This window comes from Temnothorax americanus, unplaced genomic scaffold, assembly GCF_048541705.1.
Source record: "Temnothorax americanus isolate GAGA-0224 unplaced genomic scaffold, ASM4854170v1 Scaffold67, whole genome shotgun sequence".
Classification (NCBI taxonomy): domain Eukaryota; kingdom Metazoa; phylum Arthropoda; class Insecta; order Hymenoptera; family Formicidae; genus Temnothorax; species Temnothorax americanus.
Window position 1 is genome coordinate 660,534 of NW_027509789.1, and position 24,467 is coordinate 685,000.

At 28.7% G+C, this 24,467-nt stretch overlaps 2 protein-coding genes across 6 annotated transcripts in view; one reads left to right on the top strand and one right to left on the bottom strand.

Moving 5' to 3' along the window:
- The window catches only part of LOC143905768 (uncharacterized), a 57,143-nt gene that overhangs the window by 1,142 nt on the left and 31,534 nt on the right, over positions 1–24,467 (top strand). The window lies entirely within an intron of this gene.
- The window catches only part of LOC143905765 (uncharacterized), a 52,128-nt gene continuing 28,811 nt past the window's right edge, over positions 1,151–24,467 (bottom strand). For 2 of the 4 annotated variants that reach the window (XM_077421354.1, XM_077421355.1), the window contains exons 9-14: positions 11,027–11,187; positions 9,121–9,203; positions 8,807–8,911; positions 6,373–6,492; positions 3,127–3,379; positions 1,151–2,987 (exon numbers count right to left, since the gene is read on the bottom strand). In XM_077421354.1, coding sequence (XP_077277480.1) covers positions 2,783–2,987; positions 3,127–3,379; positions 6,373–6,492; positions 8,807–8,911; positions 9,121–9,203; positions 11,027–11,187 — 927 coding nt within the window. In that variant the 3' untranslated portion in view covers positions 1,151–2,782. Of the gene's footprint in view, positions 2,988–3,126; positions 3,380–3,464; positions 3,550–6,372; positions 6,493–8,806; positions 8,912–9,120; positions 9,204–11,026; positions 11,188–24,467 lie in introns of those variants that run through there. The other 2 variants (XM_077421356.1, XM_077421357.1) reach the window with 2 other exon arrangements.

A 24,467-nucleotide genomic window follows, 5' to 3' on the forward strand; every position in this document is an offset into this window, starting at 1 on the left:
CAATACGCCTGAACCTGAAAATGCATTCTGGCCGGCCGTCCGTAGCAGAAGGCAGTAACGTATCAAGGCTAAGCACCCGCTTTTTATAAATTACTAGACACTACAGACGCGCGCTTCGCGCGCGCTATTTAGCTTTAACATTATGCTATTACTATTACACTATTAACCCTTAATACACACAACTGTCAAAATATACAATGACAGCTGCAAATGAAGTAAGCGCAGTAAGAGAACCAATCGGCATCGCGGAAAAGTGACAACAATGGCTGCGTTCGGGAAGCGCGCTATTAGCGCTATTGCATCATTCTATCTTTATCGCTCATCAGGTGTAAAACAAGGATAAAATAAGCAAATAGCACTAATAGCGTCTTCCCGAACGCACCCAATACCTACGACATGCCCTTTTTAGAAGAAGATTACATATATTCTTATGCACACATGTGGGTATATATATATATATAATATGTATCTAATTATTATGTGTATGTTTATAATTGTCTGATGACAAATAATAACAGTAGCATAATTGAGAATAACAATTGAAGTAATTTAAATCGACCTGACTGGCAATATATATAATGTCTTTCCGATATGAACATTGAAAAACTGTGAGCCAACTTGGTTTGTCGGATTCACACAGCACTTTTTTTCCAGATCAATATCGAGACATCATTAATTTTGACCATGATTTTGGTCAGTTGATGTAATTTCTAAATTAAATAGTTTTTAATTTTATTGCGAAAAATATTACCCCAGCCAGGGTTTGAACCTGGAACCTTCCGTATTATACCGTGCGGGTGTCGTGCATGTAGTTTCTTTTCTAGCGATTGGCTGGTCGACCAATTTGTTACAAATAAGAGAATTAAATATTCAATGCAGTTTGACGTTATTAAAAGTAAACAACATTTTTTCTCTAGTATACAATATAAAATAAATTTAAAGAACACAAATATGCAAAATGCGATGCAAAATGAATTTAAAGAAATTCGAGCAAAATAACATAAATGTATTATAGCTATAGTAAAAATGCAACAACTTGCAAACATTAATAATGTAAAAAATTGCATTTATTGATATACAAAATTCTTATTAATAATATATTTTACGCATACAAATTATGTCTAAAACTTGAGTATTAAAATAAATCATAAAAAATATGAACTGCCCTATAGTCTGTCCCTATAGGAAAACTGCGCAAATATTGTACAGTAATTGCAAGTTCAATAGAGAGAACAATTTCACAATTATTGCGGTTAAATGATTTTTCATATAACGAAGCGTTCTTACCAGCAAGAAATTTCTGAATATTTGCACGAAAATTGAGAATTTAATTTTAGGTTTAAATTTTGTACACTTATTTTGATATTTGGAAGTAAAATTACTCCAGCACACTCCAGCAAACATAGATATACATATAACAGTTACATACTTCATATGGAGGAGTAAAAACCACAGTGGTGTAAGTCCAATTTTTAAAAATATTTTCTCGCGTGCATAGATGCAATTTATATATTATACAGATTGCATATCTATGCACACAAGAAAATATTTTTAAAAATTTGACTTACACCACTGTGGTTTTCACCCCTCCATATATGTATACATATACCTACATATACAAGGTGTTTCTAAAACTATGTCAGAGATTTTAAGGACGTATTCTAGGGATCAAATTAAGAAAAAAAGTTTCTATGAACATGGATCCAAAAATGCTTTCCCTCCGAATTATAAGGCCAGTTTCATCAACGTCGATTAACTCTGTAACTTTCGATTAAACTCACTCTTCATTTTTTTCTAACTGTTCCCCTTGAGAAAGAGATGAAGTTTAATCGAAGGTTACAGTTAATCAAAGATGGTGAAACCGGCCCCCTAAAGTTGGAGGAAATGTACAGCGTAATAATTAACAGTGTTTTTGGACCCATGTTTATAGGAACTTTTTTTCTTATTATGACCTTAAAATCTTTGACATATTTTCAGAAACACCCTGTATATACCATCGCATATCATATTTTGCAAAGAAAGGCTGCCGTCTATCGACGATCCAGCAAACACAGAATAAAACACAAATATATTTTTCGATTATATATATATATATATTGCAATTTCTTTTCAAATTTAATTTTGCAGGCATTCCACTAAGGTAATAACGTTGCTGTCTTGCTAAAATACTATTTAGAAATAAATTGTGCAAATATTTATTGATATTTTCACAAAGGTCTAGTATTGTACGTTGTAAATGTTGAGACATATAATTGCAGCATTTCCAATTTTGTTTTAGTTGAGCAGCAAATGCTCATATTGTCATTTGTCTACAGTTAGAGAATGGTTCAAGCATTCATGTATATATTATAATACATAAATTTAACAAATTTTCCTTGAATATCTCAACAAATATTAGGCAAATAAAAAAATGTTTCGGACAAATGTTGTTCAAATTAATTAATATAAGAGTATACATGTGTAAGTGTGTGTGTGTGTGTATATATATACATATACCTACATATTTATATGTATATATCTTATAAATAATTTTTGAGATATGAAATGATTTATAATTAATTTCATACTTCATTTTTTTTCAACTTTCTAATTAATCTTGTATAAAATCGAGACGTACACAGGATCCTAAATACTATTAAAACGTCTTTAAGACATTAGTACATAAAGATCAGAATCGAATCTAATTGTAAGACCTGTTTTGATTTAACATTAACAAGGCCACTTATCTATCATTAAAAATAATAATAATTAATACTAACGTTTGTTTTCATTTGAATAACTATTAATGAATAACATTCACACTCATATTAATAGTATTACTGAGTGCTTGATTTATAATAATATCACTTTTCTTTTCAGCGTTATTCTTTTCATTCGACTCAGGATCTGTGTCGCTATCTGATGAATAAGTCTGCAGCAATGTTGTATTTCTGGCATTATCTTCCTGTTCGATGTTAACTTCCGGCAGTCCAGTAATAGTCGTTTGCCTGTAACATGTTTGTCATTTAACAAAAAGTCTTCTAATTGTAAACTTATTTAATACGAATTTTGCATAAAATAGTTTAAGTATTAATCTGATATCAATCGTTGACTAGGAAAAATATAAGAAATTTATTCATTACTCACATTGTAGACTGGTTATCAGGAATATCGTTTTGTAATTGCGCTACAATATATCCTTCGTTAGGAACATTTGCGCCAGGAACGTTATTACCAGAAGACGATACGATAGGTGCACTTGCTACGATAGCACAAATCCTCAATGGGGTAACTTGATACTGTGGTGGTGTACACACTCTAGCAGTTTGATATTCATTGTTTATAGTTCGTCTGTAATTATTGTCACAACATTTCTCTTTAGCAAGCTCTGTAAATGGTCCTAAAAAAAAAAACAAACGTTTGTGAATTATATAAAGCCATTGCATATGCAATATTATAGATAATTTATATCATTTCGTTCATACAGAACAATTACCGCGGTCTGAATTCTTCGCACTTTCATTTCAGCGTTCAAATACGTAGATATACTGTAGGATATACATAGACGTACTGTAACGTAATAATTACCGTTTTCGTTAACATGTACCTATTTACGTATAAAGTGTTACGTTTAAAGCTTACAGGCGTGCGATTATAAGAAGTGCAAGTTATTTGTGTAATGTGAAAATGATTAATTTGTGCAAACATTGTGCCAGTTCTATGTAAAGCATTATTTGAAAGTTATCCTATTCTCTGTGAGTTTTTTTTTCATTAAACAGTTTTTATCATGAAAAAGCGAAGTTACCTTTCGCGCGGATTAGTCGGTCACAGGTTAATTTATGCATATTACATAAAATAATTTAGATAACCTGATAGATAAGACAGCACATATTATCAGAGAACAAAATTATTTAAAAAAATTAAATGGTTTCTTTCAGTTTATATTATACAGATCTATTATAGAGTAGCAATCTATTATGACTACATTATGTTATCAATTATTATATTTGTAATTTGCAGAATGCAGATTACACAAGCTGCTCAATTTGCTCAATTTATTAGAAAAGCACTTATCAAATTTTAAAACGTAAAACATTTAACTACTTGAATGTTTCTAGAAATTGTCTCTGCTCTGGTGAAAAAATTCTCATATCTCTTATCTTTAAGAATCTTTCTTTAAAAATATTTTAAATTTAGAAGATTTCTTGACTACACACTTGAAATTTTATAAGGTTTCTTAAAAAATTAGAGAATGAGAAATCTTAGAATATTTCAGAATACACATGTATGTACAAAGAATTCTAGAATAGATATAGAGTTTTTCAGCATTTTTGAAAAGTGTTCCAACTCATATAAAATGTTTCTTTAAATGTCTGATTTGTACAAATTTTCTAAAAAGTTACACAATTATACAGAAATTTTAAAAATTCTGAGATTTATAAAGAAATTTTGAAAAATTATATGAAGAATTCTAAGAAAAATTTTTACTAAGGTAGGGGAGACCGGGGCTAAACCGTCTGTTTTTTTTTCGGTGCCGATTTTTAACAACAAAATAAATAATTGTAGCTAAATGTGGTATACCACTGTAAAGAGTAAAACTTTACCTACAAAATTTATATAGGAAATTTTTGTCTACGTCGCTTTGTTTAACCGGTATAGAGCAAAAACGACAACGGTGATAAATCAGTTTCAGGTTTGATCGCCCATGAAATATTAGACATCTACATTGGATTCGTGTTCAGCATGCATTACTCTTTATAATCAAAATGCATTTATAATCACGTACCTCAAGATTTGGAGAGCAAATATTATTGCAGATATTACAAAATTTCCACGCGCAGAAAATTTCACTTTTCACCACGAAAACACGTTTGCCCTCGTAAAAATCATAACAGGGCAGGTAACCTGCCGAAACTCCGTTGGTCACACGGGTACCATAAGCAGCGTTTACAATGTTAATAGCGAGTTCGCACAATATACAGGTTCCGAGATATTTGACTAGACGGATTTATCCCGTAGATGTTTTAGCCCCGGTCTCCCCTATAGCTTTTCAAGATATTATTATTTATATTCAAATTATTTTTGCAAATTTGTCTTAATGACAGAGTCATAGAGGAATATCCTGTATATTAAGACGATAGGATAGAAAACTTTCTCCACCATATATAAGCAAAGTTAATATATATACATATACATACAGAATGTTAAGAAAGTGTCAAATAAGCTATTAAACTTTGTCAAAGAGAAATTATTTCTACATAATAAGATTACAAATGATTGGAAGATACAGGTAATTCACGTTTGCGATTTTATATATGTATATGGATCTGGATATAGGATTTATTTTACATATATCTGAATCTTCGAGTCATTTTTCATGTAAAAGTATATAACGTGTTAGTATGTCGCTAATCATATTTTAGTTGGCCTTTTGTTTATGCCAAGTATGTTATTTTGTAATATGAAGAACAATGGAATATAAAAATAAATTTATAATATTTTGTAATAATATATATATATTGTAAATAATAATATTATAAAAATAGATATATTACTTTTTATTTGTTGGTGCATTTTATTATGCTTTTTTATCATTACTAAATCATATAAATCTTACAAACAATTATACACGTTAATCATGCTCAACAATGTTGAGTCAAGATAATTGACGCGACTTAAACGTAAAACTCAATATCGGTCATTGATGACATCATGACGATAAAAGGTAAGATGATCAAGAAGAAGAATTGCGATATTTTATGCTCAAGATATATTATATGTTGAAATATATTCTAAAAATTCTCGTTTACAATGATTGTATCTTAACATTTTTATGTAGAATGACAGAAAATCTCGATTGGTGTGATCTTATCTTTTGTACACTAGGTATATATAACGTAGCTAAATCTATTTATATTTTTCCGTTAGACACGTAGAGAGATATATGTTTCTTTACCTACATGAATCGATTTTTCTTATGTATGAAAGTATTCAGAAAGATCATCGAAAAATAGAGATGAAATATTCCATATTTTTTATACTTCCACATATTTCATGTGAAAATAAAATGTGAAATATTTCACTTTAAAAATATTCATTCTTTGATGTTTTTATCCTAATATTTTTATACATAATAATGAAAATAAATTTATGTGAAAAAACATATTCTTTTATTTAAAAGAATAGAAGTAACTATTTCAGAAGCAATTATATTTAAAATAAAGATGTGTTATCCGTAACATGGCCTTCTCAAAATTAAACTACTTGTGTAGAAAATATTTTTACTAATATCGTTTGGTATCAGAGAAATGTGTTTTATCGATTAAAATAAGATATCTTGTGCAAATACGCGCGCGTGCATACATGTATATAAATATGTATAAATATACTTACTTTGCTCTTCTAGTGAAATACTTGATGTTAATTCGTCATTTGTATTAGTAGTTGCAACCTCAGTAATTGCAAGCTCAGTATTTGCTGCATTATTCAGCGTAAAAAAGTTGCGTTTATTGCCTGTAAAGAGATGCATTTGAAACAAATTGAGTGATCGTTCAATATTGACAAACGTTAAATTATGCAATTCGTTTATTACATAAAGTAATTAATGTTCCAATGACTGAACATGTCCACAGTGAACGAAAAGTCAACATTAAATGTTTCTCAGCAAAAATAACAAACTAAAAAAAATTGAATATATAGAAATAAATTATAAATACATATAATATTCATTATATATTCTTGATAAATATATATATATAAATGCATTATAAAAATATATAATTTGATTGAAAATTATTGCGAAAGATTTATTTCGAATGTCGCAAGGACAGATTATATTTTCACATATTTTTTTATTATCTTTGTAATTAAGATACAATATCTATATTTTCGAACTTTTTTGCTGTATCGTACTATAAAAAAAAAAATTTTATTGAAAATTTTTTATTTAAGTAAAAATTTCAATACTCAATTATTAGTATTCAAAATCTTGGTTGTCGATTGTTACAATGTGCATTTGTTAATATCTATATGTCCGAGTGATTAAATGATTATAAACAATAACTTTCAACTAATTTTATTTCGTAAAGGGTGAATGTTCTTTTATTTTATTTTTAGACCCTTCAAAAGTTTAGAACTGTGTAAATCGCTTTTTCTTCTATTCTTTCTTCTCCATAAGTCTATAAAGAAGAGTTCGTACTTGTAAGTGAAAAGAATACAAATCTTTTATTAAAAACGTTCATCAAACATTATTTCGAGACAATTATTATGAGAAATTAAAACATTAATATCTTCAAAATGTTTTTGAAATTTTATTTGAAAAATTTGTTTATTTATAGTATTATTTAATAAGCACTCAATCATTGATTAAACCTGCTCTTATCTAATTATTGGGGTACTGAAGGTGTAATATAAAATATTATTGTATTAAAATGTTATTTAAGTATTTTTTTTTTAAATTTATGTTAATATTTTTTGGTTGTGTCAAAAAGAACAAAGTTTTATGTACTAATTTTTTTTAGTAATAATACTAATTATTAATCAATAATAATATAGAGTTGAATCCGTCTTCTTATTAGTTCAGTCATTGGAGCATTTATTTCATGTTTCTATAACAATAGATTAATACAAAAATAAGTTTTTAATTATTAATAATAAAATATTATTTGCATAAATAATGTAAATATCAATCTCTCTCTCTCTCTCTCTCTCTCTCTCTCTCTCTTTCTCTCTCTCTCTCTCCACGCACGCACGCAATCACACGCACACACAGGGTGTTATTTGAAAAGTTTCCATCTCAATATCTTCTAATATGCATCCTATAAAAAAATGTTGAATATACAAGTATATTTTTAAGTGGGGTGTATAATGGTAATCTTAAAAATTACGTGGTTTTCATAAGGTTCTTTCAAGATTAACTTTTTCTTCTTGAATGAAAAGGGGTATTTTTCAAAAAAGCAGATAACTTTGCGTCCAAAACTCTTTAGGACTTACTTCTTTAAATGTTTTTTTTTTACTGAAAAAAATATTAGAAAAAGTTAAAATACGTGCATGCTTTGTAGCATATGTGTGTGTACATACGAGCGACCTCAAGAAAGTAAACATAACTTTGGAGGTTTGCTTAATATTTCGACTGTGTAATCACGTAGTGTATAGTTATTAATCCATCGGTCAAAGCTCATAAACTGTGTGCTTGCGATTTCTTGTTCAAATTATTGACTTTAATATCCACATTCTAATAAGTATGTATGTGTTTGAAATTCTTCATTGCAAAATGCCCCAAAACTTCAATTTAAGCAAGCTTGTTTAAAATTCTATTATTTGTACGTTTGATATTGTGAACAGATCCAGTTTATAAAAAACTTTCTTCTCTAACTCGTAGAAAGTTTTTAAAAACTCTCTGCAAGTTTATTCACATAGATATGTGACACATTTTTATCAGGATATTTATCATTAAAGACTCTTACCACCGGTTTCACCACCACCACTCCAAACACACCGGTTTTCGATTGCATAAATAAAAATAATCTCTGTTCTTTCATTTATACACCATATTTACTTGATAACACTCTTTCAACAAGACTTTCAATATTAGGATATGGATATTGAAATGATTTGACAACTAAAGAAGACATTAAAATGACCGATTACGTATGAAGTATCTATAATAATCATAAAGTATATAAGAAAGGGAGAAAGAAGCAGGAGGAAGAGAGGAAGGAGATAAAAGGGAGGGAAAAAGGAAAAAGAGAGTAAAGGGAATGAAAATCATATAAAGAGTTTATCTAGAGATAAAAATTGAAAACTTACAGTAGCTTTTCTTACTTACGTATAAACCACATTAATAAGTAAATTGTAATAAAGACAATAAGGATTGGAAATATTATCATTAATGTCAATTTTGTTATGTCCGTTGTATTGTCCATTGTAGATCCTGCGAACAAAAAATTTAATGAATGATTAAGGAAGAAGCAAAAAACGTTGTGTATCTTAAAAGATACGGATATAAGTATTTCATATAGATTTCACTTCAACTAGAGAATATATAATGAATGATTGAAATTAGCAATAGAACGAGTAAACGACAATTATTTTATACGGATAAAAATTATAAATTTAAAAGTAGCAGCATTATATACTCACCTACATAGTAGGGTTTTGTATCAGTAACGTTCTTTTGACATATATCATTTTCTTTGCCGTCCGCGAGTATTTCTTTGCTGTATCTTTAAACCAAGAAAATAAAGGATAATTTTTTGTAAAAACATATCGAGTATAGGTGCTCTGACAGAGAATATTACAACGTCTTAAAGAATTTATGACGTCTTTGAAGCGTCTTATAGACGTTTTATTTTAATTAATTTAAACGACCATTTTTATAAATATTGCAAAAAATAAAACTTAATAATACGGAAACGCGTTAATAAAAAGAAAAATACGAAAGAAGACCTAGTATTGCGTGATAAATCGGTATATAAATAAATTTAATATTTACATAACTCTGATAACACGTACTCTATATGTATATTACAACAAAGATTGCAATTTTATTGTTATCAAAGTTATATGTAAGTATTAAATTATTGATATACTAATGTATTTTTTTTTAGACAATTCCAACTTCTGTTTTGTATTCTAGCTCTTTTTTATAATGCATGTTCAAATAACTTCGCCTTAATTGTGTCGCGACACTAAAGTAATACAAATAAATATCTGACAAGTACTAAATTAGCTGGAAAAAAAATATTTTTTATAGGCTGTTATATCTCAAATGGCCATGTCACATGTATTTTAATCTAATATTAACCGGTAATGTGTAAATATTTTTGTGCATGTTCCAAAAAATATCTTATAAAAGATAACTTTCAGACGTCTTCGGAAAGTCTTGAAGACATTTTTAAGATGTCTTTTGTAAAGTCTTAAAAGTATCTTAAGAAAGACATTTTTAAAACATCTTCTGCACATGCGACATGTGTGTAAAAGACGTCGTTGTGTCTAGATGTTACATTCACTTCGACATTGATAATTACAGTCATGCGACACCGTTCTAATCAAATGTTTACTCTGTGACGCATGACGCATCGGTCATTCGAACTGCAAAGATATTTTACATTTGCATGCGTCGCTCATCATTCCAGGTAGCAAGATGACGTCTAAAGACATCTTAATGACGTTATATAGAGACGTCATTAAGACGGAATTAATACGTCATTTGATGTCACTCTGCTACCTGGGATATTCCTGATAAACGATCATAAAAATATATTCTCAAATTAATAAAATTTATTGAACAATTTATTTTTTCTTGTAAGTTGCTTTCATAAAGATTCTTATATAACATGAAAAAAAGAAATGAAGTAAAAGAGCAATTGTTCACTTATTTAGTACTCTAATAAAGAGCAAAGTATTATGCTAATAGCTATAATCTTTTGTCTGATAAGAATGCAACAGATGTTTTTTTCGAATTCATCATGCAGATTATACAGATTCTTTTGCCTCATTTAGGAATATCTTTTCTTTAGAAAGTCACGTAAAAATCAGATCAAATTTAATTGAGCGATTAAATAAGATTCGTAAATAAGCGGCCAAATAAAATTTGCTGATAAAAAGCAATCAACAATGACTTAACACGCAAACAAATGATCTTTGTCGTTCGTATGCAGTGACAAATAGTGTATAACAAAATGCAGCAGTAATTTTACTGGGAATGCTGAATAACTTCGTAATATAGAACGGTTGCTTGTTAAGTAAAATACCTGGGATTCGATTTCCAGTCTTGTTACCCTACATATATATTTAAGTGTTTAATTTTTCATTGTTATTGCTCCTTAAGAAGACTCAAAACACGAAGAGTCTTTGCATAAAGAATACTTCACAAAGGATTCAATGAGGAAAAAATAGAAAATTATCAATATTTGGAAATTTAGAGAATATTATAATCTGAATAATCTGGAATTCTTTCTCCATCAGATCTTACAATGAGATAAATCACGGTACTGTGACCGTGAAGTCAAAAATCCACAATCAAGAAAAAGAAGAATAATCTTACCCTGTCTTACAAGGTCCGCATTTTCGCCCGTCGATGGTCTTTACCTCACTCTTTATACGATTGTATCGCGAGCAAATGTGCGTAGAATCTACGCACAGTTTGTTATAGCAATGATAGTCCAAGTAGTCACAATCTTTGTCATTCTCGCATAATTTAGATTCCTGCAACAGAAACACGTGTTATCGCTTAGCGCGAATTTAAGAAAACTTAACGGTCGAAACTATTTTTTTTAATTCATGAATATTTAATGATAAGAGAGAAAGCGGATCAAGTTATTAGTAATTCAAATAAAAACGAATGTAAAATTGGCAAAATATAACTCATTATCATATCATTTTAATTATCTATTAATAAAATTAGCAACATACACAAACACAAACAAATAACCCATTATAACAAATATTGTTATAAATTATAAAAATTAGATTGTGTGCTTTCTCATCACATTCTTCGACTATCTATCTATTATAAATTACCGTAAATTCCCAATTGCGCTGCAATAAATAAATATTATTTTGTTAATATATGCACGCGCACACATCACGTATAATGAATATTTTATTTTGTGTGTATATGTCTATATATATGTATTTTTTCAAGATATTTCATATTTTATGTTAAAATATAAATATTTCCTAAATTATTGAGTTTTTGATAACTATATCTTAATATTTTTATTATACGGAATATTTGTATGGATCAATTTATGTAAAAAATTACGTAACACAAATTTAATTGCGCTTTCTCATCCTTACAAACCTTGTGAAAACTTATCTTATGAAAAAAGCGAGTTCATAAGAAGATTGTTAGATTATTCAATTTCGTCCTTTACCATCTTTCTTCTACTAATTCTACTTCAAAACAAGAGCTACAATTAGATGACTCATTGTGTGTACGCGCGCGCGCGCTTATATGAGTGCGTGTGCATGCATATACATATAAATCAACAGAATATTTGTTTATTGCAAAACGATTGTTAATTTATTACAGATTTGTAGCAAAAGAAGAAATGGAACGCTTATTTTGATTTTGACAATGATAGTTTAACAATAATTTAATTCTTACCAAAATAATATTGATCCGGGTAAATATTTATTTTTCAATTAGATAAATTTTTAATTAGAAATTAGTTGTGTTCTACGCATATATACATTTCTTACATTTAAAATACCATTTCCGTGTTGATCTTTACTTTTTATCGATTTGATAACGAACGTAATAGTGATTCCTTCGATGTTTATGTTTTGAAAATTGATTATTATATAAAGAATAAATAGTTTGTTCTTGATAAACTCGATTATAAATAAATATTAACCTGGGTAAATATCGTTATTTACGCGTTAGTCTGAAGTGTGGTGACTTAATGGAGATTTAAAACAGCTTTATAATATTAATTCCTTCATGGGAAATATGTTTTTGATGAGTGCAATATTGGTCACGCACTCGAGAATATTGAAAAAATTAGTTATCATGAGCATTTCAAGTTTCGTAATTTTTTAGAGAGAGAATTATTCGATTTTCGTATTTTTGCATCACGCATACAGACAATAAAAAGATAAATTATTGTCTATCAAAATTAAGTACAATTAAATAATGTCATTTTGTTTTCTTTTATAAGTTATAGTTATAACAAAGTCTTCAAGATAAAGAGTTTGGTAAATTTCAATCAAGAGCCCTGCCCTTTTCACGCTTTTTTGAATCTTGAAATATTTTAAATTGCACGAAATTGAATGAATAATCCTGAAAAAAATTGCTTTCACTATCCCTAAGTATGCGTTATATTTACACTTTTGCTTTTTTCGACTTCAGAAGAATAAGTTTAAACGGGACTTTACTCTGCATTCTCATCTTAAAAAAAAAACTACAATAAAGGTAGAAACTATTTTCAACTTTATGTTTGATGATATTTCTTTTTTCTTTTATCTATTTCCATTTATAGTCGTATTCTCGGGTTTTATAATATGCGTTTAGTTTACTTTATTAGACATAAATCAAATCTCGATTTTAACAAAATTTAGGTTGATCAAGCCTCGCTATGTATTCTATTAGTGTAAAACACATTACATTTACTTAGAGATATCGATGTAGATTTTTTCTCTCGCTAGGGGGAAAAAAAAAAAAAAAAAAAAACTAAATGCGTATAATTAGTTTCTACTCTAAAATAGTAGACAATTTCACTAAAAAAAAAAACATTTAAAATAATTAACTTATAAAACATTTAAAATTAACTTGTAAAAGATTATTAGCTATTAGCTGGGACGGATAGATGCGATTCGTTATGCCATCGATAAATTGATACGCATTATATAGGTGGCCACGCGCATGCAAGAATGCGCATCTCGAAGCATTCACTTGTCCTGAAGCGCGCACCAGCTTTGCGAGATTTCCGGCCCGATCCGCTCCAAAGAGAAAAAGCCGCGAGAGAGCAGTTGATGACTCATATGCCTTTCGCACGGCATTGGTTCATTTTGGCGAGCTGTATATATATATATACTATATATATATAAGTGTCTTCTCTTTCTCATCCCTAATAATCGACCTATATAGATCTACCTTCTACGTTTCGTTTTTCTTTGCTTTGCGGATACTCTGTTTTCCCGCAGGTGGCCGATTTTTTTTGCATACAAGGGAAGCTATGACGGTCATTCGCGACGTCACAGCGACTAGATCCCACCACATCCGTCGACGTGCGATATCGGGAATAAAGAATAAATGCAGTGTAATTGCTCGATATGAACCACGAGTACGTCATCCCCTCTCTTTTCTTGAATTTCTTTTGTATTTTCGTCGTTTATATTCTCCGCTCCTCCGTGAAAGATGATGAAATCGCGCGCAAGCTTGCGACGTTGCTTCGCTACTCGTTCTGCCACGCATCTTTGTTCCAAAAAGTAAATCTTTGAGGAGCGAATTGAGGACCACTTTGAATTATTTTTCAACGAATCATTACTATATTATTAAAACTTGTAAAATAAAGTTATGCATTACTTATCGAACGTTTTATTATATGATAAAGAATTTATTATATATGCTTATATACATTCTGAAAATCTTGTACCTACTATTTTCAAGAATTATAAAAAACACTTTCTTTATAAAACTATTTTTATAAATTAATAAAATTATTTTAATAATGCGCTGCGATGCAAGTTGCATAATTATGTATTATACTAATTTCATTTGCCAGCTATAAGATATTTCGTTGTAGATTTAAATTTGAGTGAAATAAATTGCACAAAACTTCAAAAATTTGAGATAATCGCTGAAGCGTTTTTAGAAAGCGTAGAATTGGAACCAGAGTATCATCTCGATGAACTCACAAATAGTTGATGCTGTAATGAGAAAGTGTGCCTCCCACTGGCTCTCGTGATTCCACGAATTGTCCAATAAATAGATTTCATTTTTTCGCGTTGTATTATTGAAACTCCAATTGCATTCACCTTCGCATTTATAGATAATTTAGCATGTCATGATACATCATCACATAGACAAATAATAAGACTTACATAAATAAGTATCAAACTTTATATAAAAATATTAACTGTATATAGCTTTTTATGTAAAGTTTTACAATGTTATACATATAAAGTATTTTTTGTAAAACTTTCAAGCATTTTATATCATTTTTTTATTTTATTATAAAACAATGAATAAAATGATAAAAATATGTTGTTAAATTATAATGCATAAATTTTATTTTATTTAGCATAGTAGACATTTTCAATTCAAACTTTTAGCCGGCAGTGTGTAATATATTATCTTTTTGTATATATATATATATAAAATATTAAACTCAATAGTTGATTTTGATGAATTGTGATGGTTAAGGTTAATTAAATTTCTTTCTTTATCTAGGAAATGTGTAATCTCAAAAGAGAAAAAAATTGATTTGTACAGATTATACATGGATTGTGCAATTATCTCAGCTCGAGATTTTGACCGAATCGGTCCGGAAATCGGTCGCCAGTTAGAAACAAGTCGACCATCTTCCAGAACATTCTCGATCATTCTCGAGATGAAAGGACTTTTGAGAATTGAAAGCAAGTACAGAAGTTGAGCCGTGCCAAACGTATAATTATATAAAAATCTCTATTATTATTATTTATATATGTTTATTGTACTATTGTTATTTTTATTATTTATATATATTTATATGTATACATATTTATATTAAACATATTAATTTATTTAATCTTTATTTTTATTATTTTGCTTAATTTTATCGTATTAATGGTAAATAAATATTATTCGGTTTGTCCTTCGCGAATAATGAGGATCGTTAACAGACATAAGCGATCGACACAAATATATTGTCATTTGTAGAATTTATCGTGGACTATAGACTGAATTATAAACCAAGAGTTCGAATTAACTAATTTTAGATAGAGCAACTGATGTTTTTTTCTTTTTTGAGATTACATTCTATAGATAAAGAAAGACATTTAATTAACTTTAACAACGATAATTTACATACAATAATTCATCAAAATCAACTCTACATGCAATTTTACTGGAATAGTCCCGATTCTTTTTAAATGCCGAGACCACGCACATGGAGTCGTGATGCTCGAGGAAACTTGTTGAAACAGAGCACGTGGTGATATTGTGTATCAGTCCGGAGTATAACAGAAGAAACGTTTACATCTATGTATCTTTCATCGATTGATCGTGATTCGGGGGTCATGCAAAAACCGTCAATTTGAAATATATATTCAAATCACACTGTTATTTTTCCGGTCATAGCTTATTATTAGTGATAAAGCAGTCGCCCGTTGAGCGAACAATTCAGGTTCGATCCAATTGCTCTTGTTACTCCGCATGCAACCACGAGCGAAAAAATATCATTATCAAACAAAAACCGGAAGTCCAAATCCCAAGATCAGACAAATAAATCGTGATATTTCTGTATTTGACAGAACCGGCAATCTGAATAATGAGACTGATTTTATCACGAACTCACTATTTTTTTGTTGTCGCTCATGTTGAGATCGTTATTGCTAACGTTGTGAAGACAGACCGACAGACATAGGTGACAAATCGATTACTGTAAAATGAATCCAAGCACTGCACTGTGAGTTAGATTGAACACTAATCACTGATGAACGCGTTCGGCCCCTGCTCGTTTTCTTTCTGCAATTGTATCTACTGGTATCTACGTGAACTAGTATCTTCAGATCACTCTCCGCACATCACTGTACGTAGGTTTGACCTGCACTAACAGGTTCGTGCCTGTTAAGTTGAGCCTTACGCATCGAATGGTGGGGAGTGGGGACCACTGAGAAAGGAGGGGAAAAAGACCCCACAGATTCAGGGCCGTTCATACAGTAATTAGCAGAGGCTCGTGTAGTTCATATAAACAGCTTTAAATATAAATAAAGCAAATTGTGTATAAAAAAATGTATATAAAAAATAATAGTAATTATAATATAAATATGGATACATAATAGTATAAAAAATATAAATAAATATAAATTAACATTATAAATATAGATAAGCGCGTGTAAAAAAATTGAATGTATTCAAAAACATAAGAAATAAAACCACATGAATTTTAAATATAGATATAATTGTATAAATTGTTTGTCATTTTGCTACTTGTGAGATATGTACGCACGCGTCTAATAAATTAGATATCGTACACATAAAGATAAAAATGGCGAAACTTCCGAAAACGTCCATGCTCAGATTTAGGTGAAACTTTGTGAATAGGTTCCTTTTAGATAGAAAACACATATACTAAAAGGATTTTTTGCAACTCCAAAGTTTAGCAACTTTTTTAACATTTTTAACTTACTGCCTCCGCACATACATTTTCCACACGCGAAACAAACCAAAACAGCTCTCAAGTAATGTAAACAACCATAAAATCATACACAAAATACAAATATATTAGTTTATATACAAAACAAATAAAAAATTATATATATATATATTATAAAACATTATATATTCTCTAATTTCTTGAATACACATATTTTATATCATCTAGTAATAAAATGGATCTTCTTTATTTCTTTTTATTGTATATCGCCACAAATATTCACACAAATGATCAACTAACTTATCTTGTTTAATACCACCTCTACTTAAACGAGCTTGTAAAGCGCGCCACGAACCTATGTGGCACCTCGTTTCGCGTTGACAGTGTATGCGTGGAGGCAGTAGGTTCCGCCCCCCTGCGGGGGGCTCCACTTTTTTCGGTAAAGCAGAGTATACAGCAGAGTATATAAACTAATATATTTGTACTTTGTGTATGATTTTATAGTTGTTTACATTACTTGAGAGCTGTTTTGGTTTGTTTCGCGTGGAAAATGTATGTGCGGAGACAGTAAGTTAAAAATGTTAAAAAAAATTGCTAAACTTTGGAGTCGCAAAAAATTCTTTTGGTATATGTGTTTTCTATCTAAAAGGAACTTATTCACAAAGTTTCACCTAAATCTGAGCATGGACGTTTTCGGAAGTACAGCCCGTTTATTTATGATTTATTCAATAAAATAAAAGAACTTTTTTCTCTTGGAAATACGCTGCATGTTTACTACATGCGCAAAGAATCTTGCCTATTTTTATATAGGTTTTGAATCCTTTGCGTCTAGTAACAAAATTTAACTAAAATAAAACACTATTGTTAGAGGATCAAAATATTCTAATATAATCCTTTAAGTCGACGTTATTCGGAGATGCACTCTTTGATATGTTTCAAAGTACATTAGAGAAATGTACTAAATGACATTCTTTCATTCGATTTCTCGGCATCTATAGAGCACCTCTCCGTGGTGACAGTATATATAATTAATAATAACAGATAATATAAACTACTTTAAATTACTAACTTGTATATCATAATACTTATACTGATACAGGATGTCCAAAAAGGCTCTGGGATGGTGAAATATCTCGAAAAATATAAGTTTTATAAAAGAATTTCTCAGACAAAAGTTGTAAGGTTTAAAAAGATCCTTTTGAATTTAACCTTGGATGGCGTCGCTAAGGTCAGATCAAGGTCACCTTGAATTTTTTGAATGGGACTCCCTATTTTTTATCGCATATTCTTATAGCTCCTCTCGAGACCTTCTGCTTCCTTGTAGAAAAAGCTTTGTTTTCGTAAAAAAAAATAATTTTTTTTAGTTACTTTTGCCAATGTGTTCAGAATGTTCTAAAACGTAGAAAAATCGTTATTTAAAAAAATGTCGGTATGTGTGTATGTATGTGTGTATATGTGTATGTGTGTATGTGTGTATGTGCCAAATTTACCAAAATTTCTATAACTCTAGAACTAATCAACCAAATCTTAACGAATTATATATGAAATAGGGGTAAAAAAACTGAAGAATATAACAAAATTAAAAATAAACCGATATCTTAAAATTTACAGAAGTTAAAGCTATTACAAACATTTTTCTAAAAATTAGGGACCTTTGATCACGTATAAAGCTGAGTCTAATCAACCAAATCTTAAAAAATTATATATGAAATAGGGGTAAAAAAGACTGAAAAATATAATAAAATTAGAATTAAATCGATATCTCCAAATTTGCGGAAATTAAAGCATAAACAAATATTTCTGCAAAAATTCAAAATTTTATTAAAAAAGAACCCCTTGATTATTAGCATTAAGTATAGTCTTAAGGTGTCATCAGCCAATCAGAGGGCTGTATTAGCATCTTAAGACGTCACTTCCTCTATGAGGAAGCCAAGTGCAAATTTCTAATTTGCACTATTTTTTTAACTTGTCTTCAAAACATTATAATTTTATTCGCTCCAAAGCCCAAGTCAGCCGTTTCTAAGTTATCGAGCTTTTTATGTAAAATGTCGATGACTGTAGTTATCGCATTCTACCGTGAAGGAGAGGATGGTAGGACTAGTAGGTGATGTGTGTGCAAATAGAGTAAAGTAGGAGTAGATACATATAGGAAAATGGTAGGAAAATGGCAAATAATATTTTTGTTTCATTTAGAATAGTCAGATGAAGAAACTTAACTTTTTATTTTCTTAAAGGATTTGCAGCTTCCGGCGGCAGCAAATATCACATTTCCATAGCTTATTATACTGTAGGTATCGAATAATATGCGACTTATTATTAAACGCGAAGAGCTCAAAATAGGCAAGATTCTTTGTGTTCAGTTTAATTAAAGAAGTTTCTTATGCTTGTCCTTTTACTATTTTCAATATCCAACTTTGTTCATCTTTTCTCCAATATTACGTATATTTTGTTTATATCATGTACTATTAGTATTTTACAAAGAGTGCAATATAATTTTGTCAAAATTATCAAATATTTTATCATAAACTGCGAATTTAAACAGCGCATCAGAAAAGTGATTTAAAAAAATAAACTCATTGCACTAAAAAAATTTATCTATATTTAATAATTGTTTAACTCTATAATATATATATATATATAACTAATAATTTTGTTGACTCTCTCTCTCTCTCTCTCTCTCTCTCTCTCTCTGTTTCAATTATTTCGATGACTCCTTCTAGAATTATTATTAGAACATTATATATATGTAAATTAATAGACCTTAACATGAATTTTATATTTACGAATAAATCAAATTTAAGGGGCAAAATTTGCGGCAAAATAACTGTAAATTAATAAATGTTACAATTTATATCTTTCTCTTTTGGCCTATTTTTAGATAGGTAACACACAGTAAAACATACACAGTAAAAAATAAAATGTAATTATAACATTTTTTACATGTCCCAGGAAGTCCACTCTAAATTTTAAGTTAAAATGACTTATTCAGCGTGTGTTACTTGTTGACAAATTAGAAATGTTAATTAATTGACACTAACTTTTATATTTGTTCTTTTGACTCTCTCTTTAAGTACCTATATAATGTAATAATAACAGACAAGCTAAGTGCGAGGTTCGTGCTCTTAGCGGTTTCTGCTGATTGGCTAGCATTCGAATAAACAATTATTTCAATTTAAGAGAAATGTTGTTTTGAATATTTTACTGGTTAAATATTATATTATAGTTTCTCGTGTAATACATTTAATGTAATTCTTACGAAGTGTATATTTTATTTTGAGTTATTTCAACATTTCAGTAATTAAAATAAACGCTTATTTTTTAAGTTATATTAACACATAATATTAATTATTTTAACTTAAATTATGTGTGTAATTGAAACATTTGATTTTAATATATTTAATTATTTTGTATGTCAAAGTTTACGATTATTTGAAGATTTACTTTCACTTTTGTTTATGTTAAAATAAAGTTTTAAGACGTGTTGATTTTTTAAAATAATTGTGTTAAAACTCAAAATAATATTTAATTTTTAAATGACATACATAAAGTGTTAAGTTATCACGTTGACATAATTGTAACACAAGAAAATTTTAACATACGGACCAATATGTATTATACACACGATTTTTTACTGTGTATAAATACACAGTACAGTTTCTCAAAATTTGTTCAAAAATCTTCAAATTATAGATTTATAGAGCCAAAAATATCATGTTACTCTCTTGCTCTCGCTGACGTTGCATTTTCTCATTCTAGTCTAGGGTTGCGTTCCAGAATCACGCTCGACCGTTGTTCTATCTTTGTTACTTACGGAAAGTTGAACAAGGACAAAGCATAGTGCTAAGAGCGTGGTTCTGGAACGCATTCTAGGGCCGGTATTCATAGTCGGATCTTAAATTTAGACCGTCTTAAGTACGATCTTAAGATTGTAATGAACCAATCACAGAGCCATGTAAGCATCTTAAGATATTACTTAAGACGGTCTTAAAATAAGATTTGACTCTGAATACCGCGGCCTAGGAACAGTATATCTTATACCAATATAGGGTTTATACCTGTCTCCGAGTTTCGAATGCACGTTTTTGGGAAACCAATGCAGAAGAAAATAGGTATAGATACAAAGAAACTTTACTTTTCTCTTGCCAACAATACATAAATGTCGCGAAATTATTTTTCTTCAAGTAAAAGGTTTCAAGTAAGGGTTATGCCATTTTACTTATTGTTAATATTTCTTTTCAATTTGATGATTTCACATATTTCACGTGTTTATTTATTTGCTAGTTAAATGTAAATAAATTCTAATGTTTGTTATTTGTCTATGCGCTGTTTGTTAAAGATTGCGTTATTATGCGGAAAATAAATAAAAAAATAAATATTTATTCATTTTTGCATGTAAAAAGTAAATTAATTAGTAAAAACAAACACATATATGTAAATATAAAAGAGATGATGTATGTGCATAAGCTAAACTAAATTTTTTCACAATTTCTGTTCGATAATAATTATCGACTAAATTATCATTAGAATGCAATATTATTTTATATAGCTTTTCGTGCGCGGGACTTGTTAAAAAGCTGATTTAACGTAATTAAGACAAACATTTCACTTAGGCCTTTAATACACGGAATCGGTATATATTTCTAAACGTCGAAAGTCTTATCGTTCGTATTATCACTAGCACTAAGGCCGGTATTCATAGTCGGGTCTTATATTTAAGATCATCTTAAGTACAATTTTAAGATGTCATTTTTTAACCAATCACAGAGCCGTATTAACATCTTAAGATATTACTTAAGACGGTTTTGAAATAAGATCTGATTATGAATACCGGCCTAAGTGTATTATTGTTTCCGAGTTCTTTTAATCTCCTGTTAACGTGTTTGTTAATTAATTGTATCGGAAAACAGTTATTTAAAAGGATACCTTTAATAATTTTAATGTTAGAGCTATAAAACTGTTCGTCAGAAAATAAAATTACGCGATTAACAAGACTTCTTATATTTTTGTAAGTAGCTGGAAAAGTAATTAACATATACACGTATCGGCCCGAAACAGTGAGTTTTCGGTACCAATTAGTCAATAATCTATTGCCATTTCTAATAACTGTTGTGTCCAAAAAATTAATAGATTTATGTACTTTAGATTTTGAATTTCATATTCATGAATGAATAAAATTTAAGGGACAAAACTTGTGGCGGCAAAATAACATAGAAAAGGAGTAAATATTACAATTTATATAATTTTCTGTTTCAGTATATTTTTAGATAGGTAACATATATAAATATAACATATATTAAATATAGTTTTTGAAATTTTTTTCGGAAATCTCCAAATTATAGATTTAGAGCCAGAAATACCATGTTATTATTCTTTCTCGATGACGTAGCATTTTTTGTCATTTTAGGAATAGTATACGTGTACCTAACATAGGTTTGTTAAAGATTATTGCGTTATTATGCAAACAATAAATAATCTAAATAAATATTTATTTATTATTGCATAATAATGTAAAAAATAAATAAATTAATAAAAATGAACACATATATGTAAGTATAAAAAAGATGTATGTATAAACTAAACTCAATTATTCTACAATTTCTGTTTGATACTAAATTATCATTAGAATGCAGTATTATTATTTATATTAGGTTTTTGCGCGCGGGATAAAAATAACAAGAAGTTAATTGTTAATATTTCTTAAATACGTCGAAAATATAATTTAAATTCTTTTTAAAGATTAAATTTTTATCGTGTAGCATAAATAATTTAGCATTAATTAACATCAGATAATTGCAATAAATATCTCTGACAATAAGTAATAGTCGCTCAATTATTATCGCTAAATAAGAAAGTTTAGCAGCGAATTTTATTATAATCATAATGTCGTATCTTGAAAAGTTGCAACTTGATATCTTATAAGCAGAAGAGTGTTTATTTTTCTCTCGAAATAAAGAATTGCAACTTAATTGTGGATTGATAAGAGAGGTGACGTTACGACTGTCTTATGCACTTCTACGCTAAAATTTCTTCGCGCGCACTGATAAAAAAATTGTTAATATTTGCAACTACAATTGCATAGTAAAATAATTATGGTACACTAGAAAAAAAATTATTGCCTTCAACAAAACTGTTTAGTTAATACGTTTTTAACAGCAACCAAATATCTGTTTTCTATAACAAAATATTTAGTTACTTCTGCTAAATGCTAAATGTATTTTTTCTGATTTGTTCTGCGGACTAAATGATTTTGTTCTTAGACTTCATATACAAAAATTAAAGATTTTAGTTATTTACCCGTAAAAACTACTAGTAATGAAATTTTCTTTTACATAAACTAATATAATGCCCAATAAGTACAATTTTATTTTTTTATGCATTAAAATTTAAACTTTATAATATATACTAACAAAATATTATAATACTTGCAATAAAGTAATTTACATTACCAAACGCTTTGTTCTCTATAACAAAATTCATATAGTTAAAAATTTTTGGTTGTTATAACAAAAGCATTACGTTTATAATAACAAAAATATAAACAACAAAGATATTTATTCACAACAACTGAACAGTTTTGTTGGGCATATTTTAACCAAATTATTTTGTCGTTACAAAATTTTGGTTTGTACAACAAAATATTTTTTTTAGTGTAGGGATTACTATTTTATAGCTATTATTGCTATAATAGATATTAGCAAATATAATCTTATACTGAGAAAAAAATTGTTGCAGGACAACAAACAAATTATAGTGGTGGCAACTATAAATTATAGTAAAGTTATGATCTGCAACGATTTTTTTCTTAGTGTAAGGTTAAATTTACTAATATTATATCAATAACAACAATAAAATAGTAATCTCTACCATAATTATGTTACTACGCAATTGTAGTCCTAAAAATATCAACAATTTTTTTATCAGTACGTTCCAACGCGTAACTGCAGAAAGGCATATAAAAAAGTGCTTAAAACATTTCTCCTTTAATTCTACCCATAATTATGGCAAGGACTTAGCAAAATAGTGGTTCCGTATTTTTGGCATTTCTATTTCATATTTTTCAATATTTTTTATATTTTTAAATTTTCATAAACACTTTTTATGTTATTTTTGTATTTGTTTTGTGATATTGTTAAAGATATTAGTAGAATATATTTTATATCTTATTTTTTAATACTACATTTTGTAAAAATGAGACAAAAAAGGTAATTTAAAAATTATATTTTCTGGCCTTAGGATTGCTAAATCGTATAATTACGTCTGCGTCATTATACTTATTTTGAGAGTTTTTGATTAAAATTTTGAAAAAGTTGCCTCACCAGTTGCCATAGATATAGGCAGTTAACAATATCCGTTTCACTATTTATATTGGGAAATATTTCCAGAAAGCCACTTTGAACCGATTTATTTAAAATATTAATTTGGGCATTGCAAGGTGTTTTGTTGTATATCTGAAATGGTTTGTTTTATATAGATTTATCTTGTCAGATAGTTTAATAGCATTTTATCAAAATAATTTGTGTTTTTGTTACAAAGTTTTAATTCTAAAGTTTTGCATTAATTTAAACTATTTAAAGTAACATCAAAAACATTTAATAATCTGCGGGCGGTATTGAGCCGAGTAGGAGCGGATTATTGCAAACCGAGTGGTTAATTTTCACATGTTTTTGAACAATTTAAAAATTA